Source organism: Diceros bicornis, chromosome 7 (assembly GCF_020826845.1).
Source record: "Diceros bicornis minor isolate mBicDic1 chromosome 7, mDicBic1.mat.cur, whole genome shotgun sequence".
Taxonomy (NCBI): domain Eukaryota; kingdom Metazoa; phylum Chordata; class Mammalia; order Perissodactyla; family Rhinocerotidae; genus Diceros; species Diceros bicornis.
Genome location: NC_080746.1, coordinates 55,228,231 through 55,253,247, shown reverse-complemented (window position 1 = coordinate 55,253,247; position 25,017 = coordinate 55,228,231). Strand labels below are relative to the sequence as shown.

General features: G+C 36.5%; 1 protein-coding gene across 1 annotated transcript in view; it reads left to right on the top strand.

Annotated features, from left to right (window-relative positions):
- UVRAG (UV radiation resistance associated) overlaps positions 1–25,017 on the top strand; it is a 286,261-nt gene that overhangs the window by 164,083 nt on the left and 97,161 nt on the right. The window contains exons 9-12 of the mRNA XM_058545581.1: positions 452–536; positions 2,411–2,498; positions 3,415–3,475; positions 10,847–11,012. Of these exons, the coding sequence (XP_058401564.1) occupies positions 452–536; positions 2,411–2,498; positions 3,415–3,475; positions 10,847–11,012 (400 nt within the window). The remainder of the gene's footprint in view (positions 1–451; positions 537–2,410; positions 2,499–3,414; positions 3,476–10,846; positions 11,013–25,017) is intronic.

The following is a 25,017-nucleotide window of genomic DNA, read 5'->3' as shown; positions in this document are numbered from 1 at the left end:
TTCCCATATACCCCCAACCCCACACATGCAAATACATAGCCTTCCCCACTATCAACATCCCCCACCAGAGTGGTACATTTGTTACAATTGATGAACCTTTAGTGAATCATCATTAACACTCATAGCCACTTTATAAAAAAAATGAGGTTGTTTGAATTTTGAAATCTCATCACAGTTTCTTGGTTAGCAATCCAGAAATTGTAGGCAGAGAACCTTAGACTCTTGCTCTTTGACTCCTGCTAGAGGCTGGACTTGTGTAGAAATTGAACAAATGGGGAGGTTTACTCTGCTTAATCCCCCTGGAAGACCTCTATACTTAACCCACTTTGCCTTTTAACTCTTTTTATTTCCCTCTCACAGTCAGGGGACTGGGTTCTGCCTGTTTGGTTATGATTGAGCAATCCTATCTGCACTGTTACATCTGGAGTTGTCTCCTTCTATCTCTTTCTAGGAAGTGCATTTTCGACGGAGCACCTCAAGCTTCAACTCCAGAAGGAATCCCTAAATGAGTTGAGGAAGGAGTGTACTGCGAAAAGGTAAGTGCAACACTGAGAATAATTGTTGTGAGTGTTGAGTTTTCTTTGAAGATAGGATTTGGAAGAATAGCATTCTTTAAAAGCTGCTGGTATTAATTTATATTCCACACACCTCAGTGCCACATTCATTTATTCAGCAAATATTTATTAAGCACCTACTATGTATTGTGAGTGCTGTAGAGGCAGTTATGAGAGCTCCTAGAATATAGTCATAATTAGAAACGCGAACACTGTTCTTCTAGTTTTCAAGGCCACAGCACCGTGACTTAATGTTTGAATCTTCTCTTCCTGTCTTCTGCAAGTAGTGTAGCGTATAATTTTTTCTTCAGTAATTTCTTCAGACTTACTCCTATTTAGCATTAGCTCATTTGGATTACCTTAGCAGCTCCTAGATTCTCTCTCTAACATCAGTCTCTCCGCTTTCCAGTTCATCCTCCCTGTTGCTATCAGACCTCTCCTCTTAAAATACTATTGTTACCATTATTTTTTTCTCTTCTTAAGAACCAATGGTGATTGTTTTGCTGAACTTTCAAATAACCTTCAATTGGCACTATACAACTGTAGCTAATTTCAGTTGCTCCACAACATTCATTTAACAAGTGCTAATAGTTTTTCCTTTTATTTTTCCCAGCACATGCTTAATTTGTTGTCACCTCTGTTCTTTTGCTCATCTTCATTCACTTTTCCTGGAAAGTCATCCCATTTTGCATTTTTCTTCAAGAAACCTTAGCAGTTGAGGGTTCAAGAATGTTAGACCTGGAAAGAACCTTGGAGATCATCTAGTCTAATTCTCTCAATTTGCAGATAGGAAAGCAAGGCTCTGGGAAGTTAACTATTTGTCCAGCTCACTAAGAAAGCAGGACTAGATCCTTTAAGTCTTCAGTGCTCTTTTGCATTATGCTTGTGCTTTTACATTCCACTGTGACCTATGGTTTCTCCTAAATTCCTTTTTTTTTAAATTGTTGACATAGTTGAGCAGGTAATTTGGGTATTTTATCTGTTGGTCATGTTTCTTAAGTAGTTCAAGAGAAGAGCTGCCTCGTCTTGTGCCATAGCTTTTTGCTTCTTGGTTCTTTTTATTCTATTATTTTTCTAAGATGGTGACAGGTTGTTTTTTGAGGTAGTTATGACATGTAGCTGTGAGTGAAAATAGTTTAGGGCCAGCCTGACAGTGGTTAAGTTCACACGTTCCACTTCCATGGCCTGGGGTTCGCTGGTTCGGATCCGGGGTGCAGACCTACTCACTGCTCATCAAGCCATGCTGAGGCGGTGCCCCGCATAGAAGAGCTAAAAGGACCTACAACTAGGGTATACAACTATGTGCTGGAGCTTTGGGGAGAAAAAAGAAAAAGAGGAAGATTGGCAACAGATGTTAGCTCAGGGCCAAGCTTCCTCAAAAAAAAAAAATAGAACAGTTTTCTGAGGAACTATATATAGATATTTACTGAAATAAAATTGGCCTCAGATTAAATGAGACCTTGGTCAGCTTACTGAGACTCTCTAAATCTTGTTTTCTTGTTTGTAAAATGAGTATAATAATAACCTAATAGAGTTGTTATAATAATGTAAAAAAGCCATTTGTAAAGCTCCTGGCGTATAGTAGAGGTGCTCAGTCAGTGATTATCTGTGCACTTTATATCTCTTGGCGTGGTGCTGGGCACACACAATAGGCCTGACTCCACAATTAGCTCAATTGATAATATTTAGAGATAGGTCAAGACTCATGTTAGCTATTATTCTTGCCTCTATTTCTGAATTTCTGTGGCCTACTATAGACCATTTAATCTTCCCTCTGCATCAATTTTGTGGAAATAAATGTTAGAAAACATGCAAGCATATTTTTTAACAAGTGTGCTTTTTTCTTTTCTCTTTAGAGAACTCTTTCTGAAGACCAATGCTCAGTTGACAATTCGTTGCAGGCAGTTACTGTCTGAGCTTTCCTACATTTACCCTATTGATTTGGTAAGTTTCAAATTTTCTGAAAAAATGTTTTTTTTAAAAGATGATTTCTGTTTGACATTTCCTCTCAATGAAAAACTCATTGCTCTAGTCTTAATCATATGCTCTGTCATGATTCATTCAGAAGCTAGTATCTATTTAAAAAGTAGATTTAGACTTAGTTGGCATTAGGTTCAACTATTTAATTTTTTTATATCAATTTGGTGATGGGATGCACTCATCTTCATCTGAAAGAATGCCAGATTATTTCTGGTTTCTTTAGGATCTTTTCACTCAACCAAATTATCAGCTGCCGCCTTTTCTGACACATACATGCATATTCATGTGGACTGCTTTTAAAATATAACTGCTAATTAATTTATATTTATTAGTATTACTTAAGATATTTCTGGGATAACTGTCAGGATGTTGTTTTTGAGTCCAGTTTCTTAGAGTAAATGCAAAAAGTAAAACTTCAATAAAACTAAGATTCTTTTTTAGAGAACTAAATCTGCTAAATTTGATGGTTTTGTTTTCTTTTTAATGAAAAGAGATTTAAAAGACAATTTTCTGAGAGGAAAGCTAATAGCATTTTAGGTTACTCACAGAAAATCTTGTTAATTCCATTTAAAATTTTTCATTTATAGCTATGAATTGATCAAAGGGTATTTTTATAGTAAAAATTTTACATGGCTTTTTGCTTAGACATAATGTTTTAAATGTTTATATTAGAAAATTTCAAGTATATTTACAGAGATAGAAGTATAATGAATCATCGTGTACTCATCATCCAGCTTCAACAATGATGATAATATTTTGAGTCTAGAAGAGTATTGTCTTTGAGTTAACACTGACCTGCTGAATTCTTTGAGATTTGACTTAGAGTTTTTTTGCTTTATACAAAGAAAGAATTAATTTTATTCTTTGGTTATATTCACAGAATGAGCATAAGGATTACTTTGTATGTGGTGTCAAGTTGCCCAATTCTGAGGACTTCCAAGGTATTTTATTTCTTTTTACTTCTAAAGATTTGGTGTATATAATATATGGGCATGTTGCAAGGGAAAATAGTGATATCCTGAAATGTTGGTTGCCTAGCCTAGCACTAGAAAGGTTTTTGGACCTTCTGTTCCTTCCCAGTTGTAAAGAGAGTCAGCTTCCCTGGTGAGAGACTAAAGAGAATATTTGGTCTAATCATGGGGAAAAAATTATTGAACCTTATATTTGAAATTTAAAAGAAGATAGCTTTTAAATGGGCTTTAAGAAAATCAGATAGTAGGGTTCTTAAGAATACCGATACTATCCCTACACTTTTGGTTTGATTTTCATGAAAAATTTTTGTATGGTTGGGAGCAGAAGAATGACAAACATGAATCTATTCTGTTGTTATGTAGAAAATCATATTTCTGCTGACATAAAAAGTATTTGAAAATTTAATTTTGTGACATTCCCACTACCACAGATTAAACTTGTCATACTGTCATTTCTGTCCTCTTTTAATTAAAAAAAAAAATTTATGTCAAAGGTATTATAGACTATGGTTCATAGTAGTTGCTATTTTTTAAAATATTTTACTTTTCCTGATCTCTTCACCAGTATGACAAAGAAAAGAACTTATTTTATTTGGCATATTGGTGAAGAGATTTTTTTTTTTTTTTTATTGTTAGCAAAGTGGGTTCTTTTCCCTTAGCCTAAACAATGCTTTGAGGCCTGTTAAATAGCTTTATAGATTACTCCCAAAGCTAACATATTATCTGTTTGAGAAGAAGTTATTCAAGAAGAGAGCATTACTAGTTTTGATTGAGACTTTCTTCCATTTCCTTGTAAAGAAAATGTTATTTGTGGTCCTTTAACATTTAAGACTATTTTAATTTATTACTTCCTCTGGCCTTTACAACAAGTAGCTGGGACGTGATATAAGAAGAGTGATAAAACAGGAATAGGAAAACCTATATTCAAGTCCTGGTTCCCCTTCTAGAAACCATGTAATTTGGAGCAAGCCATGTAAGCTTTGAGTTGATTTCCTAATCAACAGTCTGAACATAATAATTTATGTCCTACCTGTTTTACATGATTGTTGTGAAGGTTATACTGTAAAAGCATGACATTTTGCCTTATCTTTAATCCTCACAAAAACAAAGGAAACCTATAAGGAAGGTGGATAATCTCATTTTGCAATGTGTGAATGAGCTATTTAGTGACTTGCTTGAGACCACAAAGCTAGGAAATGATTTTGCTGGGATTTCTGGTTTCCATTGTAGAATGTTTCCTTCAATCTCTGTAAATCATACAGATGTGCTTTGGTGTTAATTTTAGGCAAAGTTATGGTGTTTTGAAGCCCATGATACATCTTTTTCCTCATTTATTTATTCATTCATTTAACAAATGAATTAACTATGAGTTGACCGATTGACTATGTTGAGCCCTGTGCCAGTTTCCAGGATACAGAATATTCATTCATTGAAAAAATATTAATTGAGCACCTGTATGCCTGGTATTGTGCTGGATTTTGAGGATATAATGATGGAAAAAGCAAATATGTTCTTTCCTTTCATTGAGCATACAACCTATTGAGGGAGACAGCCAATAAACAAGAAAATAAGTTTTTAACAAGTATTTAATAAAAGAGTATGCTATTATAGAGAATAGGGAAACCTACTTCAGATAAAGCAGTCAGAGAAGACCTCTCTGAGGAGAAACATTTAACAGAAAATTTGAAGTCTGAAAGGAGCCAACTATGCTACAGCTTGAGAAGGAGCATTCCTACAAGAAGGGGTAGCAAGTACAAAGGTCATGGTGGAGGAAAGGGCTTGATATATCTGAAAAAACTCAGGGTGGGGAGTATGGAAGAAAAGACCTGTATTTTGGGTAAATCATGTAATCTCTCAGAGCTTAATTTCTTCACCCGCAAAATAAGGTAATATCTACATCTCCAATTCATTGTGATGATTTAATGAGATGACATTTGAAAGAGCTTTTCACATAGTAGGCCCTCAGTAAATGTAATTGGACTTAGTTGCAAGAGAAAAGAAGGAAAGAAGAAGGGAAAGAAGGAAGGACAGAAAACACCAGACCAGATCTGTGTGGCTGGAGCCTAGTGAGAAGGGGAAGAGTTACCTCAGAGGAGGTAGGAGAGGTCAGCCAGGGCCTGGAGGGCACTGTAAGGAGTTTCTATTTTATTCTCAGTGGAGTGGGAAATCCCTGAAGGGCTTTTCAGAAGGGGGATGATAAGAGCTGACTGATATTTCTCACTCTGGCTGCTAAATACAGAATAATTTGAAGGGAGGCAATAAGGGAAGGCAGGGATATCAGTATTGGTGGACTGTTGGCTTAAACCACTCTGGGATGTTTCTTGATTCTATTTTTGTTTTCTTTGAAGTGCTTTGTTTCATAGTTTTTCATAACTTTTATTAGCTGTCTAGGCTTAGTATGCCCAAGAAGCTGAATACATTCTTCCTACCCTTTAAAAAATTAGTTTGGCTTTTTAGTACAGTTGCTAAAAAATGAAATGGGAGATAAAATGAAATAAATGTTTAATTTTAATCTGAGGCCCTATTCACTCCCCATGACTCCTATGAATCAGAAATTTTAAGGAGCACATATGCTAGTATTGGACTTTAAAATCTTACATTAGCATTCTGCAAGGCACTTCCATATACTGAATTTACTGAGTGCCCTGTGTGTGTCATCTACTGTGCCAGGTGCTGACAGTATACAAAGATGATTCAAACATTGATCCTTCCTCAGTGAGATTTCAGTCCAGTTGAGGCCATCAAACTTATAATCAAGCCAATCAAGAAATATTTGTTGAATTCATAGTCTGTGTCAGGCACTTAGAAGTTTATACCAGGTATGTGGGGCTCAAAGAAGTGGGAATAATCAGTTCTCTTAGGAGGGAATCAGGAAAACCTTTACCGAAAAGGTGATGCCTGAGGTGTCTTAAAAGATGAAATATATTCCTATGTTGAAAAAAGGGTAGGGGGGACATGTTAGGTTGGGTGAATAGAAGTATGGTAACATGAAACATCATACATGACGCTATCTTGTTTATTTAATTCTCACAGTTGTGAGAATTAATTCCTTCTGTGAGGGAAAGAATTACACTCAATTTTTTTTAAGACAAGAAAATTGAGGCTCAGAGAAATTAATTTTTCTAAAAACTATACTAGCCAGTGGCAGAGCTAAAGTCATCCCTGGTGGGCCTGATTTTAAGGTCCATATTATTCCTGTCATGATGCGGTTTTCTTCCTTGTTTTGAATAATAACCTCTTCCAAACTTCTGACAGCCTTTTAGTGTTGTGTAGCAACTGCATTCTCGTGAGACTCTAGTGAAGGAACTCCAAACTGGTTATTCTGTGATATTCATGAGACTCTGCTGGGATAGACTTTACATTGCATGGGTTGATACTGTTTGGGAAACTCCACCATAGTGGCCCAATATTTACCTTGCTTTTCTAAATGGGTAAGTTACTGTTAGAGTATGCCAAAGAGACCTGGACACGACAGGAGAAAGTTGTCTGGTGAAGGGTGTTCATTTGAGTTCCGTTGACCAAGACATTTTTCATTAAAAAAAAAAAAAAATGTTTGTATGTGTTTTTAAGTAATCCATAACACTAGAGCCTTTTGTGGTAATGAGACCCAGATTTCCTTCTGTGTCTGTATCCCTTTATGCAGGCATGATTTCTTGGAAAGGAGAGTCCATATGTCAAACAGTGTCTCATTGAGAACATGGACTGATTCCATAGATGCTGTGGCAGTGATTAGAATCTTAAATATTTTGTCCTGTCTGGATCAGTGAGTGCTTGGTTCCTTAACAAATCAGCTGCCTCAGTGATTGGGAAGGCAGGATGGTAAGAGCTTTTAGATCACTTATTGTACTTGGATGCCTTTGAATATTAATAGTTTGTCCAACATTGAAGTCAGAGGGACATTTGAATTGATTTATAATGTTGTCATGGCCATTTTGTATTTGTGGAATTTATCATAAAAATTACACAAAAGCTGTAGTCTTGAATAACTGCCTACATTTAAAAAACAAATGAAAAATATTTATTAAGAGGAAACTGCAGATTTTTGTTTTAAGCCCCTTAAAACATTGTTTTAATCAGGATCTTTTTCACATACCTGAGTCTTACAATTTATTCCTGTTTCTCCCTGAACCCTTCCACTGCCCCTCCAACTTCTCACTAACCAAAACTATCCTCTGTGACCTTTCTAACCCCCAGAGCAGCGTAAGGAGCACAAACCTCTGCTCTGCATTAGGTGTTAGGGACGTCATTAATGCTTACTGGAAAAGTACGCCCCAGAGAGCCAGGTTTTGGCTTTGGCAGGTAAAACGTCTTTTAGATCTTGGAATGCTGGAAACTTTAAACTCTTTGGTTTTTTAGCTAAAGTGATTGGCAACAGAATGTGACATTTGAGGTTTCTGGCCAGCAACAGCCATAATTAACCACACGAGCGCACATTTTCCCACTGGAGGGTCAGTGGTCTTGGGGTGATGAGAGTGGCTTCCCTACCAGGGGGTGGTTTTCCTTTTGAGGGTATCGGAATACCCTTGGGCCCTGTAATGCCTCACCCGCGATCCTTTTAAAATGCCTTCTAATATAAAGCTTCGGTATTGGAAATCCAACACCGTGGTGTTTAACAGTGAGGCTATGACTGAGGACTATGGCCTGGAATGGGAAACAACCTAGGGTTTTTAATAGGTGGAGCAGGGAGTCTTGTGCTGTAAACAATGGTGAGTGTGAATAACCAGAATCAAAGCTGATTTCCAGTGTTATCCAGGTTTCAGTTTTTGCTATTTCTTTTTGGTTTTTGATTTGCATGTGTAGGCTTTTCTTAGAGATACCTTTTTATCTTTAAACTTAAGCAAAATTGTTTTGATCATTGAAGGGAGGTGATGTTAGAAGACCAGTTTTTGTTCTTTTAATGGATATATGAATGTAGTCTCAAAATAAGCAAGTATAGTTCTTTAGTGTTACCCCTTTAATAATGTGGAAAAAAATCAAGATTCTTAAGTGTTTAGCGTTGGACACAATTTTTTAAACATTCATAGTTTGCATTTGACCTATTTGGAAGGCTGATTAAGAGGCCTTCTGTTGCTTTCTGGAAGTTTTCAAATCTTTTTCTGTCAGGTCATATAGGAAAGAAAAAGCTTAGTGTAAAGCACATACAGGCAAGTCTGAACTTAGTGTAGTGTTATCCTTCATTATTGTAAGTCCTCTTCTCTCCCTTCAAAAAAAGATTCTTAAAGACCAAGTCCTTTTACTGATAGGAATATTTTAAATTTGATAAGCCCTGTTCTTTACAGAAAGCAAGTGGCGGGATTTGGTGACCTCTTATGGAACTCACTGTCTCAGCTGTGACTCCCAGGATAGATATTTTGGGGACTGGGGTGCAGGCACAATTTTCCCTCTTATTCCATCACTTGTGATTTTTACCTATATGGCTTTGACCAAGTCACATATACCAGCTGAATCTCTTTTTTTCTCATCACTAAATTGATAGCATCAGACTCAGTGATTTCTGAGGTTTCTCCCAGCTCTAATATTTATATGATTATTAAATTATAATATAATGAATTTATAGTGTAATGTAATTTTAATTTCTAAGGTAGTATGATAGACAAATTTCAACAGACATAAAGTGTTGTGGTACTGAAGGTGCTTGGGTGGGACATGGTCTCTAAAAATAGTTAGAATTCTAGTCAGGGCATGACTCAGTAGTCAGTTGAAATGAATGCTGTGTGATTTTTTTCATCAGTTTGATTTGAGTGAACATCAAACATTAGTTGAAAAGCCCATTCTCTGTCAAGCACTGTACCAGTCACCAAGGGCTCAAAGACTTTTTATGTATTCTTTGCCCTTACTATAAATGTATGAAGAAACTAAGATGGTACATGTGTGTCATGTGCTTGATATGTTCTAGGCTCCCAAGTTAAAAAATGTTTTGTATTCCACAGTCAAGTTCTGAGGTAGTATGGTAGAGTGCTTAAGGGCAGAGGCGTGGATGTCAGGCGTTCAACCTATGTACTAGCTGTATGATTTTGGACAGGTTCCTTAACTCTTTGAGCCTTAGTTTCTTCATCTGTAAGATGAATGAAATAGCGTATAAAAGGTGACCAGTTTAGTAACTGTTGATGAGTGAATGACTGTCATAAATAAAGTGCTATGGTCAATTCTTGGTGGAAGAATAGTGTATAATAAAAGTTACCTATTTTTATGGTATAATCAGAGAGAAACCAAGAGTCTGCTATGGTAGTCAGGGAGGAGAATTCACTGAGGCATAGATGGCTCTAGTGGCATTCTACAATAAGAAGGTACTGCTTAGATAACTATAAATATAAAAGAAGAATGTGAAAAATATTACTAATAATTGAAGTTAAAGCTACCCTTAAAAAGCAGGAAATACTCAAGCTAAGGTTATCTCGATCATTTCAGCCTTTTTCTAGCCAGAGGTATTCCAGATTATGTGTTAAATCTTTTAGTGTGTGTGAATTTTTTAAAGTATTTTGGGAATACCGTGTACCAAGCAGTTACTTTTTCCTTCCTCCTGGGGCAAGCTTAAAACTTTTTGTTGTATTACTCTCAGTTCCGAGTACCTGGGTGATTATTTATCACTTTGTAGTTAGTAGCAGACATCTGGATGGTGAATTAAAAATGTAATTATCTGTGACTTCTTAAAAGATAGATGCTTATGTTTGACTATAGGATACATGCGTTTTTTCTAATAGTTGCTTCCACCTAAATTGCATCAAATGGGATATATGTTAACAGTTTGGTTTTTGACCTTTTGCTTTTAACTGTTTGAAGTGTTTTTCCACCTTATCCTATCTCAAACTTCACAGACTTATTTATGCAACACTGTCTTGATGACTATTGAGAACACACCCCATAAGGATGCATTTCACTTCACCTTAGAATTAATAATGTACAAAAGTACAACAGTACAACTATATTGCTTATAAGTTGTTAACGACTAATATATACCATGCTTATATACTGCATTATGTTTAAACCTCAGAAACTAATTTTCGCATCATATAATACACTCAAGTATTATTTCTGCCCTTAAAAATCCTGCAAAAGAAAGTAAGGGATATTTGAGGACACTAAGAACTCTGTCTTAAAATATATATAAAATGTTAATCTCATCACATGAATTATTGGGAAGTAGTTTTAAATATCGTAGATGAAATTTCAAGTCTTGTTAATGTTTTTAGATTAGTATAAAATTCATATAATTTAGGTAATTGATTAATATTTACCAGTTATTTCTTAGAAGATCTCTTTTGAAATTGATTTATTGTGATCTTGTAGTTACATTTATAAGGTGAATAGTTGTTTTCTTTTCCTCTGCTTTTGAATTTACAGCAAAAGATGATGGAAGCATTGCTGTTGCCCTTGGTTACACTGCGCATTTGGTCTCCATGATTTCCTTTTTCCTTCAAGTGCCCCTCAGATATCCTATAATTCATAAGGGATCTAGATCAACAATCAAAGACAATATCAATGACAAGTTGACTGAAAAAGAGAGAGAGTAAGTATCATTTTTTAATATATTTTTAACATCAAGCCAGTGTAAAACATGGAATGTATTAAGAATCTAAAATGTGACCTAGATTGTGGCAGTTTTTGTATATCCGTTGTAAAGTGCTCCATTTCTTTTAAATAGAATGTAGACATTCATTTAGATTTTAATAGATCAACTCCTGTGCTTCTTAAAATTGCCAGTGATAGCAAAATTGACTCATTTAAGTTTAATTTGCTTTTATGAGGACAAGTATATACTCTGCAAATATTCATGTAGTACCTGTTACTTGCTAGTCAACAAGTGAAATGGTTAAAGATTTGTCAGAAAGCCAACCAGGAAAAGGATAAAAGACTTAACAGCAGATTGTACGTATATGAAAAATTGGTTAATGAACTAGAAGATAGGTCAGTAGACATATTCTGACCAAAGCACAAAGAATAAAAGAGATGGGTTATATAGAAAAGTGCTAGACATATGTAGGACACAATCAAGAGGTCTAATATACATATAATTGGAGTCACAGAGAGGGAGAAGAGAGCACATAGGGCAAATGCAATATTTTAAGAGATGATGACAGAATTTTTCAAATTTGAAAATTTTGTTCCTTCTTGCATTTCCATGTTTCTGTGCGAGATTATTTTTCTTCTGCCTTTAGTATTTCCCTTAGTATCTACATCAAACTGAAATTTAAGGCAATTTAAATAAAGTGGGACATTTTATGATAATGCAGTCAATTCTAAATATATATGTACCTAAAAGTATAACTTCAAACATATAGACAAAAATTCACAGAACTACCAGGAAATCCACAATCATAGCAGAGGACTTTAAATTTCTTTTTGTTAACTGTTAGAACAAGCAGACAAAAAAAATCACTTAGAATCTAAAAGACCTGAACAGTACAATTAATAAACTAGACCTAAGTTATGGGTGAAGAATATTGCACCAATGGTTGCAGGATATATATTCTTTTTAGGTACACGTGGAACATTTGCCAAAATTGATTATGTTGGGCCTCAACAAATTTCAAAAGATTGAAATAATTCACAATATGTTTACTGACCACAATAGAAGTTACTAGAAATCAGTAATAAAATCCCCAAATGTGTGGATATTAAACAGTATACTTCCGTATAATTTATAGGTCAAAGTAGAAACTATAAAAGAGGTTTGAAATTATTTTGAACTGAATGATAATAAGAATATAGCATATACGGGGCTGGCCTGGTGGCATAGTAGTTAAGTTCGTGTGCTCCACTTTGGCGGGGCCTGGAGTTTGCAGGTTCGGAGCCTGGGTGCGGACCTACGCACCACTTAATCAAGCCATGCTGTGGTGGCATCCAGCATACAAAGTAGAGGAAGATGGGCATGGCTATTAGCTCAGGGGCCAATCTTCCTCACCAAAAAACAAAAAACAAAAAACAAAAAACAAACAGAATAGAGCATATGGAAGCTTATAAGATACAGCTAAATCTGTGCTCAAGAGGGAAATATTTATAGCTTCAAATGCATATATTAGAAAAAAAGATTTAAAAATCAATCATCTAAGTCTCTTGCTGAAACAGCTAGAGAAAAAAGAGTTATGTAAGGCCTAGGAAAGTAGAAGGAAGGAAATAATCAAGATAAGAAAAGAAATTTAAATGGACAACTGTACAGTAGAAAAAATAATACAGGCAGAGGTTCTGGTCTTTGAAACAGCTAGGAGATTGATAAGCCTCTACCAGGACTGATTTAGAAAGAGAAGAGACAGGAAAAATAACTAGTATAAGTAGAGAAAAAAAAAAGATATCACTACAGATATATAGACATTAAAAGATAAGATCTGTGAACAACTTTATGCTAGTAAATTTGAGATTCAAATGAAGTGGCTAAATTTCTAGAAAAACACAGCTTTCTAAAACAATACACGAATGATTGATTGGAGTTTAGAAAACACTACTCTTGGGTGAAGGGAAGTGGATATGAATTATTCTAGGTAAGTTATTCTCAATCCTGGCTGCACATTAGTGTCATCTGGGGAGCTTTTAAAAATGAGCTCCCGACCCCTAGATTCCTGGCCTTTCCTCCAGAAATTCTGATTCAGTTGATGGGACCCAGACATGAGGTATTTTTTAAAAGCTCCTGAAGTGATTCTAATGTGCAGTCAGAATTGAGAACCACTGTTCTGGATTGAGAGAGTATTGTGTTCATGGGCATGAAGAAATGAAATATCCTCTGTTATATTTAGGAAACTACAAGAGAAAAGGCAGGAATGATAGGCACCAGTGGAGGAATTTAGTACTATATTTGGTAGGACAATGACTCTCAACTTGTAAGTGCAGGGCAGGGAGCACATGTATAGTTTAAATCAGTGCCTTTTCAAAGGCATTGATTAGTTTATAGGCCAGGTATTCTTTTCCATTTCAAAAGTGTTTAAAGAGAGCCTGAAATACATAGTTTGACAAAAGGGGACATGGGTATGGTTTCTTTTTTCTTTTTAAAAAATTGAGGTGAAATTCACATAAGGTTAATGTTTTTAAAGAGTACAATTCAGTGGCATTTAGTATATTCACAGTGCTGTGCAACTATCACCTGTATCTAGTTCCAGAACACTGTCATCACCCCAAAAGAAAACCCTGTACCCATTAAGCAGTCGCTCCCTGTACCCAGCACCCCCTTCCCTCAGCCCCTGGCAACCACCCATTTACTTTCTGTGTCTATGGATTTACCTATTCTGGATATTTCATATAAATGGAATCATATAATATGTGATGAAGGTTTCTTTCACTTAGCCTGGCGTTTTCAAGGTGTATCTGCATTGTAGCATAATCAGTACTTCATTTCACTTTTATGACTGAATAATATTCCATTGAATGTATATTTTGTTTAACCATTCATCTGTTGATGGACATGGGGGTTATTTCCACTTTTTGGCTGTTCTGACTAGTGCTGCTATCGATATTCATGTACAAGTATTTGTTTGAGTATCCATTTTCAGTTCTTTTGAGTATATACCTAGGAGTGGAATTGCTGGATCATATGTTTAACTTTTCGAGAAACCACCAAGCTGTTTCCCACAGCAGCTACACCAGTTTACATTCCCTGGTTGAAGTGGTATATCATTGTGATTTTGATTTGTATTTCCTTAATGACTAATGATCTTGAGCATCTTCTCATGTGCTTGCTGGCCATTTGTGTATCTTCTTTGGAGAAACGTCTGTTCAAGTCCTTTGCCCATTTTTTAATTGGATTGTCTTTTTTGTTGTTGAGTTGTAAGACTTCTTTATGTATTCTGGATACTAGATCTTTATCAGATATATCATTTGCAAATATTTTCTCTCATTCTCTGGGTTGTTGTTACAGTTTAAGGCCTAAAATTAAGGTCAGTATTATATGCTCCCTTGATATCTGTTCATACCGGGAGGGCCTTGAAACGCCCCTGCCTACTCTGCTCCTGTGGATAAGGTCCCCTATCCTAACAACCCTCCTTATCCTGGGTCCTCAGTGTAGTTCCTGCTTATTTCTGAGTGGTGATTTCAGTTCCTTGCCAGCTGGGGAATTATGGAAACAAACCAATCACATCCGCCCACAGTAACCAGTTGTTGCTATATCCTCTTGATATTACAAAGCCTACCTTCCACAGCCCCTGGTTGTTCACTCTGTTCCCAAGTGTAACTCCCATATGACCCTGCGTGGCATGCTTTATCCTCCTCCCCTGGGCTGTGAGTATATGTGACTAATAACCTGCTGTCAGTCTCATCTGTCCAGTGTCAGATGTTGAGTGTTCAACCACCCCTGTAACCTTAGGGCAGTAATCCCTCTCATATCGACGGAGTGAATAAGAAGCAATTAAAACAGTTACTTCACTTTCTTTATAGTGTCCTTTGATGCACAAAAGTTTGAAATGTTGATTAGGTCTAATTTGTTTGTCTTTTTTGTTTGTTTCTAGTGCTTTTGGTTTCATATCTAAAGTCCATTGCCAAATCCAAGGTCATGAAGATTTATCTCTTTGTTTTCTTATAATAGTTTTATCATTTTATCACTTACATTTAGGTCTTTGACCCATTTTGAGTTAATTTTTATAATATGGTCTGCGGTAGGGGTCCAACTCCATACTTTTGCATGCAGATATATGGTTGTCTCTTCACCCTTTGTTGAAGAGACTGTTCTTTCCTCGTTGAATAGCTTTAACACACTTGTTGAAAATCACTTTGCCATAGATGATTTCTAGACTCTCAATTCTAGTCCATTGGTCTATATATCTATCCTTATGTCAATACCACAATAAGCTTTGAAATTGGGAAGTACAAATCCTCCAACTTTGTTCCTTTTTAATATTGTTCTGGCTATTCAGGGCCCCTTACAATTCCATATGAATTTGAGGATCATCTTTTCTATTTCTGCAAAAAAGCCCTTTTAATAAGCTGTTGGATTCAGTTTGCTATTATTTCCTTGAGGATTTTTGCATCTATATTCATAAGGGATATTGTCTATAGTTTTCTTATGTTGTTTTTGTCTGGCTTTTGTATCAGGGCGATAGTGGTCTCATGGAGTGAGTTAGGAAGTATTCCCTCCTCTTCTATTTTTTGAAAGAGTTTGAGGATTGCTGTTAATTCTTCTTTTAAATGTTTGTTAAAATTTACCAGTGAGTGGGCCGGCCCCGTGGCTTAGCGGTTAAGTGCGCGCGCTCCGCTGCTGGCGGCCCGGGTTCGGATCCCCGGCGCGCACCGACGCACCGCTTCTCCGGCCATGCTGAGGCCGCGTCCCACGTACAGCAACTAGAAGGATATGCAGCTATGATATACATCTATCTACTGGGGCTTTGGAGGGAAAAAAAAAAAAATCTTTAAAATTTACCAGTGAAGCAATGTGGTCCTGGACTTTTCTTTGTTGGGAGGTTTTGGATTACTGATTCAACTTCTTTACTTGTTATAGGTTTGTTCATATTTTTATATATTCTTGAGTCAGTTTAGATCATTTGTGTGTTTCTAGGAATACGTCCATTTCATCTAGGTTATCTTATTTAGTGGTGCACAATTGTTCATAGTATTTTCTTACAATCCTTTTCATTTCTATAAGGTCTACAATCCTGTCTCCATTTTCCTTTCTGATTTTAGTTATTTGTGTCTTTTTTTTTCTTAGTCTAGCTCAAAGTTTTTTGGTTGATCTTTTCAAAAAACTAACTTTCAAAGTCAGTTTGGTTAATCTTTTCAAAAAACTTTTGGTTTCGTCGATTCTCTATTGTTTTTCTGTTCTCTATTTTGTTTGTCTCTAATCTTTATTATTTCCTTCATTCTACTACCTTTCGGTTTTGTTTTCTATTCCTTTAGATGTAAAGTTGGGTTATTGATATACTATCTTTTTTTTTTTTTTTTTTTTTGTGAGGAGATCAGCCCTGTGCTAACATCCGCCAATCCTCCTCTTTTTTTTTGCTGAGGAAGACGGCCCTGGGCTAACATCTGTGCCCATCTTCCTCCACTTTATATGCGACGCCGCCACAGCATGGCTTGCCAAGCAGTGCGTCGGTGGGCGCCCGGGATCCGAACCAGCGAACCCCGGGCCGCCGCAGCGGAGCGCGCGCACCCAACCGCTTGCGCCACCGGGCCGGCCCCTGCTATCTTTCTTTTTTAATGTCAATGTTTACACCTATAAATTTCCACATCCCGTGAATTTTCATATGTTGTGTTTTTATTTTCATTCATCTCCAAGTATTTTCTAATTTCCCTTGTGGTTTCTTCACTGACCCATTAGTTGCTTAAGAGAATTTAATTTTCATATATTTGCAAATTTTCTAGTTTTCCTTCCATTATTGATTTCTAGTTTCATTACATTGTGATGGGGAAGGCAGTTTATATGATTTCAGTATTTTTAAAATTATTAAGACTTGTTTTGTGGGCTAACATATGGTCTGTCTTCGAGAATGTGGCACATGCATTTGAGAAGAATGTATTCTGCTGTTAGATGCGATGTTCTATATTTGTCTGTTAGGTCTAGTTGGTTTACAGTGTTGTCAAGTCCTCTACATCCTTTTTGATCTTCTGTTGGATATTCTGTTATTGAAAGTGGGTTATTAAACTCTCCAACTAGTATTGTAGGATTATTTCTGCCTTCAATTCTGTCAATGTTTGCTTCATATATTTTGGGGCTCTGATTTGGAGCGTGTTTTTAGTTGTCATTTCTTCTTGATGAATTGACCCTTTTATCGATATATAATGACCTCTTTTGCCTCTTGTGACAATTTTTGACCTAAAGACTATTTTGTCTGATATTAGTATAGCGACTCCAGCTCTCTTTTGGTTACTATTTGCATGGAATATCTTTTCCAGTTTTTCACTTTGAACCTATTTGTCTCTTTGGATTTAAAATGAGTCTCTTGTAGACAGCACATAGTTGGATCATGTTTTTTTATCCATTCTGCCACTCTCTGCCTTTTGGTTGGAGAGTTTAATCTACTTACACTTAGTATAATTATTGGTATGGAAGGACTTACTTCTCCCATTTGGCTATTTGTTTTTCGTATTTCTTATACCTTTTTTGTGCCTTATTTCCTCCATTACTGCCTTTTTTTTTTTTTAATTGATTTTTTTGTAGTGTACCATTTGATTGCCTTCTCATTTCCTTTTCAGTAAATTTTTAAGATATTTTCTTTTTGGTTATTCTGGAGATTACAGTTAACATCCTATATTTATAACAATCTAGCTTGAATTGATACCAACTTAGCTTCAATAGCATACAGAAACTCGGCTCCTTTACACCTCTGTGTTATTATTGTGACAAATTATATCTTTATACACTGTGTACCCATAATACTGTCTTTTTATTTACCTGTGTAGTTACCTTTTCTGGAGATCTTTTATTTCTTTATACAGCTTTGAGTAACTGTCTGGTGTCCATCATTTCAACCTGAAGGCCTTAGCCTTCGCTTCTTGCAGTTAGCCTAGCAATCAGCCAAAGGTGAAAGCCTAGGGTCTTCTCAGGTCTTTTTTGAGCAAGCATTCTGTTCTGGGCATGAGTAACTTCTGTTGTATGTCTCTGCCTTAGTCTTTTACATAAGAGGCCATGGGTTGTTTACCTTACATCTTGAACAACGTCCCCTGCTTCTCACCTCTGAGTGAGTTCTGACTAGGCAGAACAAAGGCAGGCGCCTTGCATTGTCCTTCATGTAGCCCCCAGGCAAGTTAGAACAGACAAACACATTTTTTTAGAATAAGATCTGCTCTGCTCCCTTAAGAACCAGGGATCAGGGTCCCACACTGGGAAGCGGGCTGCTGTGTTCAAGACCACTACTGAGCTGGAGTGGAGGTTAGAGCAGAGTCAGTAAAAACGCTGCAAAGCTTTCCTCCTGATTTTGAGTTTCCTTTTTCTTGATTCAGCATCCAGCCGGTTGTTGTAAACCTTTGACTATTTTCCAGAGTTTTGGCAAAGTTGATTCTGACAGTTTTTGCTTGATTTTTTTTTTTTTTTTAATGTTTCTTTGGAGGGAGAAGTCCTTAGATCTACCTACTCCACCATTTCGCTGACATCATTCCATTTGTTTGTTTAATGATGAAAAGCACTACTTATAAGGGATGAAGGGACCCCTAGGTGGTTTTAAGCAAGAGAGAGAACCATGACAAGATATGTCTTTGACAAAGGTCACCTTGTAGTTTGTGGAGAATGGTCACCCTTCTCTAGGTTCCATATTAATAAAATTAAGTATCTCTTCAGATTTTTAGCAAATTGGTACATGATGATCTGACTTCAAATATTAGTTATGTGGGAAAATCACTTCGGGAGCTTGAAGGAGAGGTATCCCTCAAGATGATACTCTTTCTCCAGATCAGCTACACACCTTAAATTTGTGAAGGAGCAGCTTAACATGTGGGCAACTCCAAGTAGTATGACCCAGTGTGAGTAGCAGCAATGATTTGTTTATTGATTGATTGATTTTCTTAAGCAATCTGAGAGGGCCAGCTAGATTTAGGTGATGTTATCTGTTTTGTTTTTTTTTTTGGCAGCCAGGAGAACCACAAGAATTGCATTTTTGTGAACTAATTTCATGTTCTACTTCTGTTTTCTCCCTTTTACTGAAACACGTATTTTATTGATTCTAATTTATATGTTTTTGCCATTTTAATATTGCTGAAAATGAGATACACCTTGGAATTAATGGTATGTCATATGATTGATAGTGTTTATGTTTTCTTAGTGATATATAAGTAAATGATGCCGTTTACAATTGATGCTGTCTTAGATTTTATGAACTATCAGATATTTTAGCTGGTTTTATGCACTTTAGTAAAGCACCTCAAATCCGTTTTGGAACGACATAGATATATAAATAAATATATAAATAAAAATACATTTATTGATTATGGTTGCTGGTTGAATCAACCTTTCAGTTATTCTTAGCTTGGATCACTGGAAGAGCAGATTGTACATGATTTTCTTTCTTCCTGAGTGTGTCAGTTTTGATGTAAACCTTTCCAAGGTATTAGGTGGAATTACGTCTTCATGGGAGATGGAAAATAGGAATTGAATGACTCATTGAACAAATTATACTTAATGTAATAGGCCTAGGAATCCTCAGCCTCTGCCTTGTCTGATTACCTGCCTCATCTGGCTATTGGCATGTGAGATATTAGCATTCAAAGCCCTGTTTAGCCAGTTTTGCTGGGAGAAAAAAACTAGGTCTTTCCTTTGGCCTGTTTGAAACACGAGTCTGGACTGATGCCTTCCTAAAACATTACTTGTGCACCTGCACACTGTAAAGGGAAACTCTGAAATCTTTGCTGCATTTCATTTTGAGTCTCAGACCACAAAACATGAAGGAATGTTACCAGAGTCCAGCTGCAATGTTCTTTTCCCTCTTATTTCTTTTTTCACTGAGGACTGAAAAGTGATTTTTGGGGTGAAATGTATTTGTCATTGTCATTGTGCTATTGTCTGTTAGATAATACTTCAGAATGGATTAAACAGTCATTGAGCTAAGACATAGCTGGTCAGAGCATATGGCTTTTTCATGCCCTCAAAAGATGTCTGAAATTTTTTGTTTTATTCTCAGAAGGAGAAATAGGGAGTGGTATAATTGGCAGGCACTTTTGAAACTTGCTGGCCTGTCCATGACAAGGCTTTTACAAATCTCTAAAAGATGGTTGACTGTTTTTCTGTAGTGGAATTATTGGAACCTAGAGAAATGTTAATTCTGCTTTTCCCATTTCCTTGATTTTTTTTTTTTGTACTTATATTTATTCCTATGGAAGATCTTGACTAAAACTCCAGGAGTTATCTTTCTTACGTGATTGATTCTGATTTCTTTTAGAGACAGAAATTGTGGGGTACAAAGAAATTGTGATGTGTCCAAAATCAGATAATATTGGACCCAGGTCATAGTCATTGCATGTGGATCTGGTCTCATGAGAGGAGGGTCTGTTTTAATGATCTATCATCTTTTTTTGTGACTGGGTACATAGGTGGTCATGCCTATTTATGTATAAAGGGGCTGACCAGACAGGTCCCCAAACCTGTTACTTACTTGAGTCTTTTATTTTTCTTGCAGTCACCTTGACATATCTAGAGGTTTATGGAGCTTCCCCTTCAGCGTAACTAGGTTGCATTTTGTCAGGATGAGAGAGACAGGAATTTGCAGAGTGGCAGTGAGCAGACTGATTCCTTATCTCTGTTCCTTCAGCCTACCTCTTGGCCTGGCAACACTGACTTGTTGAATAAATGAATGAGAATTTTTTCTGATGGCATCTCCTTGAAGCAGTTAGAATACTTTGAACATTATTTGAGTAAGTAGCAAATTCTCTATAGACATAGTGACTGGCACCTGGGACTTTGTTGGTATAAAGCTTATATTGAAAACATAAGTGTTTTCAGACTGCTGTAGTTTTCAGACTGCTATAATTCTGACTCTTCATTTCTATTAGTACCTGCTTCAGGCATGCTTAAACACCTGTTGACAACATTTTATGTTAAGAATTATAGATTCCTTCCTATAAAAATTCTCAGCTTCTGTTTGTTAATCAAGCTGTTTTAATGCAGAGAGTTCAGAAATGGTTGCTGTTTTCACTAAATTAGCATCTGTTTGCTTTCCTGACATCCAATTAAATCTGATGGCCTCCTTCCAGGAGTGGGAGATTTTCACATCGTGCTTAGGCTTAAGTGCTGTGGCTTTAATTTTCAACTCTTCTACTGTTTATCCTATAAATTAGGACATTTCTTATAACCTTTCATCTTCATTTTATTATAGGTTGTTGCTCAGAGACTGGCATTTAGAGCACTCAGTAACCGAGACCTCAAACCTTTAAATTGAACAATGAATGTGATGACTTGAGGCAGTGGAAAAGCGGTGGACCAAATGCTTTGGTTTTCTGTTTTTCCTTGCTGTGCAAATTAAAAGTATAATCAAACAAATATTTTTCAGGGTGACTAATATTACTGAAATGAATGAAATTATCAGTTCTTTCGGATTTTCTACTTGATTACAGGAATTTGACCTAAGTTGAAAAATCTCTGTTCATGTGAAAACTTTCCTAAATGTCTGTAGTTCAACTCCATTATAACCACCTAAGGGTACACCATGGAACAGAAATGAAGATGAAAAAAATGTGTTTATGTCCATGGAGAATTGTAGACTTACTGTGTTTTGAAGCAGACAGAATATTATTAGGTCATATGATTCAACCCTTCATTTCACAAATGGAGGAACAGGTTAAAAGATAAAGTGAGGTCATATAACAAGTTAACTAAACATTCGCTTTGATATGACCCATCGAGGAAAGCAAGCCCAGAAGATGTTATGCTGATTATAAGTGTGGTACTTTTAAGCAAATATTTAGGAGATGAAAGAAGTGTGTTTTTCAGAATGGGTCTGTGTATGAGACTGAAAATAGCCCGTTTCCTGATTTAGGGAAAGCTACCTGATGAAAAATGCCGTGATGTGATCCCTGTAGGTTAAGCAGAGTCACTATGTTCTCATTGAAATTGTTAATTACTTAGGTCCCATTTATCTATTGGTTCACCTACATTTGTTTTTTCTCTAAGAGGTACAATGCAGTATGCCTCTCTTTCCTTCTCTCTTGCCTCAATTTATTTAAACTTGGCAGAGTTAGTTTGTTTTTGTTTTTTTATTTCCAGTTATTTAAGGCTTTGGAGCTATGTTGGCTTCACCTCTTATCAATGAGTAGCTATGGAAATGCTGTCCTGTCTGAGTCTTGGTTCACTTGGTATAATACCTATTTCACTAGGTTGTTACGAGGATTAAATGAAGCACAGAGCTTGGCGCATAGAAGATCTCAGTGGAATTTTGCAACTACTATTATGTATATGTTGAGTTTTGCAACAGGAATTCCAGGCAGCCATGTAATTTTTTGCTAATTCTAGGTGCTAAAAGGAAAGGTAGACCTAAGAAAAGGTTAAGGAAAATTAAAAATGCAACCCAGTGGCATAGTACTAGATTTCCTTTTGTAATAATGCCATGAGGTACATCGTCTTTCATCAGTAGTGTAAATGCAGAGGACTAATGAAGTTTCCCAGAGTACACGGAAAAAACTGTTGCAAGTCTGAAGGCTTGTCTCTTTTGCTTCAACTCCTCAGGGAGTTTACTGCCTAATATCCACTAATGAGTCAAGCAAGTGTCTCTATCTTAGAAGCTATCAGTTAGTGAATGCTGAAGCCCTTGTTCTTAAAAGGAGTGTAGAACACGTTCAAACTCAATACTTCCTAACCTGCTGCTTACTTTTTTAGTCTTATCCCGGTTCCCTCTCAGTTCATAACCCGTGCTTCAGTCAGACTGTTGTCTTCCAAACCCGCCACCTTATTTCCCACCTGGATACTCCTTGTCCATGCTGTTCTGCTTATCTGGAATGACTTCCCTAGCCATCTCTAGGATCAAAATTGTGGTTGTACATAAAGCCCTTCCTTATTACCTAAAACTTTCCTCGTAAACTGTTTCTTGATTTCTCCGTAGTTCGGTGTACTCTCATAGCCTTCATTTCATTTTAGCAACAACTGTATGATACAAGTGGTATATTAGAGTTATTTGTCTTATTCTTGTCTGAAATATTTTCAGTGTAGAAACTGCATCTTACTTGGCATTAAACTTACTCCACTGCCTTGCAGAGAGCCTTGTATTGTTTAGACACTCAATAAATATTTCTTGAATTGAATTAGGAGAGCAAAGGGGATGTTCGTTTTTGCAAATGCTATCAGGTAATCTGACACTCCACATCGTAGCTCATGGTTTTAACTCTAGATGCTCTGGCCAGGACAATCATTATTTAGTACAGTCCCTTAGGACCATGGCAAGCTATTAACTTCAGTGTCTGTTGTAATCCAAGGCACAGGCAGCACTGCTGATGGGGTTGTGTTCAGGAGTGAAAGCAAAGACCATGTTTTAAAATGAGTAATCCCCATGGAAATTTAGGCAGGAGAGATCAACAAAATAAAAATGCAGAAGGTGGTTGCTGGGTGAGACAGGAAATGAACACCTTGTGAAGATTAGGCATTCCACTGAGAAAGGGGAAATGTGGAAAATGAGTCAAAAGTAATTGTGCAGCTATTTCATTGCTGACACTGGGAAGCGTATTGTTGTGTGTGTTGTTTTTAATGAAGTGTGCTTTTATAGTGCTGATGTTATTATCTGGATGAGGAAGTCTTCTCTAGTATTATTGTCGTCTCAGCTTTCTGCAACTAACTAAATTAGAATACAGTAATGTAATGGGACAGTGGGATAAAAAAGAAAACCAGATGACTCTGACATATGACCCCAACTTGAACTTATTGCTTTTCTGGTTTGTCGTGTACTCAAACCAGAATAAAGGTTCAATGTAATAATGCTTGGGGGATGGGGGAAGAGGAATAATATGTTTAGTTAGTAGTGGGCTATGTCATGGGTTAAAGATGGTTACATTATTAGAATATGTGAGATCAGTGTTTCTCAGCAGGAGGTCCCCAGAGCATCAGTGAGCTCTCCAGGTAGTCCGTGACTGGCCTTTTGCAGTCTATTAATATGTATCATAGGACAGCATAGATGTTTTGGGTTCCGATATGAATTAATTGTGTACTCAAATAAGACTGTATTTTATTGATATTACATTGAAAGTAGCACCATTCTTTCCTTTAATTCTTATATGTTTGATTTTTTGGTAGGCAAACAATGAGGGATATGAGGATAATTATAACAAGCCAGAGAGTTTGGGGTAGGTGATTTTTGGAATCTTTTGGTTTTCTGAAGAAATAAATGGGTGGAAAGAGTAAGAAAATTATTTCTGGATAGATGTGAACTTATTTTAACTTTCCAAAGCATCTTATTGTAATAGTTCTTAAGATAATTTTCTAAGGATAAGATTTATGTCCTGGGTAACAGTATCATTGTAAAACAAATTTATGTCCTTCTTTGAACCAGATAGTTCTATTCACTGCCATTTTTTTATGCCTCTCCCCATGATAATTTACAATTAATAAAATCATCAAATGTAACTTCTGAATCAGATTAAATGATCAATTGGTTTTCATAGTGTTTTTCTTCTCTAATTCCTTGAAATGAAAAATTGATATGAGAGTTAATTCATACGTAGTTAAATCACAAGAGAATTAAATTACTAACGGGTTACATCACAACAAAGTCAGATGATGTACTGAGGACTAGTACATGTTAGTCACTGCACAAGATGGTGGCATCAGGTAAAATTACTTAGCTGCTGAAGTGGCATCAGGGATGGATAGCAAGTTGGCAGACAATCATACTCAGCATTATAAGGGCCATGTTAGAGATCAGCATGGGGTTGAGTTGGGGGTAGCAAGCAAAGGCATCCTCGAGGAGATGGTCCCTAAACATCTGAGCTGCTGAGTGTGGAAGAGGATTAGGAGCTGGCCAAGCAAAGTTTAGAGGCAACAGAAGAACATACACACTGGCACAAAACAGGTGTTACACCTTTCCATTGAGCAAAGCTTCCGGTTTCTCACCTAGCCTGGTAAGTGACTTCACTTTCAATTGATCAGCAGTTTTCTTTTAGGCAAAGATGAAAGAAGGATATGTTTATAATTC